Source organism: Acyrthosiphon pisum, chromosome X (genome assembly GCF_005508785.2).
Source record: "Acyrthosiphon pisum isolate AL4f chromosome X, pea_aphid_22Mar2018_4r6ur, whole genome shotgun sequence".
In the NCBI taxonomy this organism is placed as follows: domain Eukaryota; kingdom Metazoa; phylum Arthropoda; class Insecta; order Hemiptera; family Aphididae; genus Acyrthosiphon; species Acyrthosiphon pisum.
The window spans coordinates 32622646-32624381 of NC_042493.1; the positions used below are offsets into that span (position 1 = coordinate 32622646).

The 1736-nt window shown below is 47.2% G+C and overlaps 1 protein-coding gene across 1 annotated transcript; it reads left to right on the forward strand.

The window, feature by feature from the left end:
• The first annotated feature begins 60 nt into the window (after window positions 1-60).
• On the forward strand, window positions 61-1203 carry LOC100571851 (salivary glue protein Sgs-3-like). Its single transcript, XM_008189417.1, has one exon. The coding sequence runs from the start codon at window positions 61-63 to the stop codon at window positions 1201-1203; it is 1143 nt and encodes a 380-aa protein (XP_008187639.1).
• The last annotated feature ends 533 nt before the right edge of the window (window positions 1204-1736 follow it).

Consider the following 1736-nt stretch of genomic DNA (forward strand, 5'->3'; position numbering starts at 1 on the left):
AACCCGAACCGGAGTAGGGTACGATCGTCGGAACAGCTCTGCTTGCCGAACAACGGTGGAATGAATCAATCTCAGCACCGTCACCAGAACGATCAGCGTTCGCAACCATCTATCTGTGATACAGAAGACCGCCAACTATCACAGATCATCATCAACTTCGGGACGGTGGTGACCAGCGACTCAGGTCAGCAGACCAATTCGGAAGTCCAGGAAGTTCCGTTGGAGAAAAAGCGACGAACATGTAAGACCACCGCCCGTCCACCGCAAGATCGTTCAAGCTGTACACGCGGGCCTGTCGATCGTTCGACCTCCACCTGTCCACCTTCTGAACGTTCGACCTCTTCCTGTCAACCGCCTGAACGACCAATCCCCACCTGCCCACCAGAGCGTTCAAGTTGTACACGTGCCCCAGCCGATCGTCCAAACCCCACCTGTCCGCCGCCAGATCGTCCAAGCTGTACACGCGGGCCTGCTGATCGTTCGACTTCTACCTGTCCAACAGAGCGTTCAAGTTGTACACGTGCCCCAGCCGATCGTCCAAACCCCACCTGTCCACCGCCAGATCGTTCAAGCTGTACACGCGGGTCTGCCGATCGTTCGACTTCTACCTGTCAAACAGAGCGTTCAAGCTGTACACGTGCGCAACCCGATCGTACAACTTCTACCTGTCCACCACCCGAACGTTCAAGTTGTGCACGAACCCCAGCCGATCGTCCAATACCCACCTGTCCATCAGAGCGTTCAAGTTGTCCACGTGCCCCAGCCGATCGTTCAACACGCGGTTCAGGTGCGCCAACTGATCGTACCAACTCTTCTTGTCCATTGGCCGGTCATTCGTCTTTTACTCTACCACAAGCATCTTCGACCTTTATACGTCCATCGACGGATCGGTCGAATTTCACATGTCCGCAGGCTGATCGGAACAATCGTTCAATAAGTACACGTTCGCCGCCTGATTGGTCAACATCTACCCGTTCACTGGCAGATCGTTCGAACTCCGTCCGTCCACCTAACGTTCGTCCTCCCAACGTCCGTCCACCTAACGTCCGTCCATATGGGATGGAATCTAATACGACGACGCGGGAATCTTGCAGTCGGTACCAAGAAAACCACCCAAGTACTCAACAGAGAGCCCATTCTGAATCTGGGATGAAGTCAAAGACGTCGTCATGTTATTGCGATAATGGCAACTCGGACTACTAGTCATAGAATGCAACAGCAGTTCAGCCGACAGAATGAAAAATTTTAAATAAATGATTAAATAATCACTATCCGTATACGTTGGTTCTTGAACCATCGAAATGTGAAGGAACATAACTGTAATCAAAATTGTAATAAATGATATATTACAATATATAGGACACGCCACAGTATTTATTTTATTGCATCATTGTTACGTGACACAGTAACTACAGTGGCCATACATTGCCTATGCCCTATATTGGTACCTATTATAACGAAGAATGGATTTTTTTTGCTATACCTTTCATAGTGTATTAAACAAGCTTTAAGTGCCTTATCGTAATTCGTAGAAAACACAGTTTTTTAAGGGGCTATGATATGGGTCACTTTGTCGCTATATTGGGACACCCGGTTCTATTTAAAAAAACACATAGGTACCTAATTGTAAAACGAATACGTTTCTCCCTCCGATCAGAGTTAAAAAGTGTGTTTGATTATTTAAGTTATTTTTTTGTACAATATAATATGTTAACAAATAGTTCTATATTATTATG

Excerpts from the sequence above, each read along its gene's own strand:
- LOC100571851 (XM_008189417.1), top strand. The coding sequence starts at position 61 with ATGAATCAATCTCAGCACCGTCACCAGAACGATCAGCGTTCGCAACCA.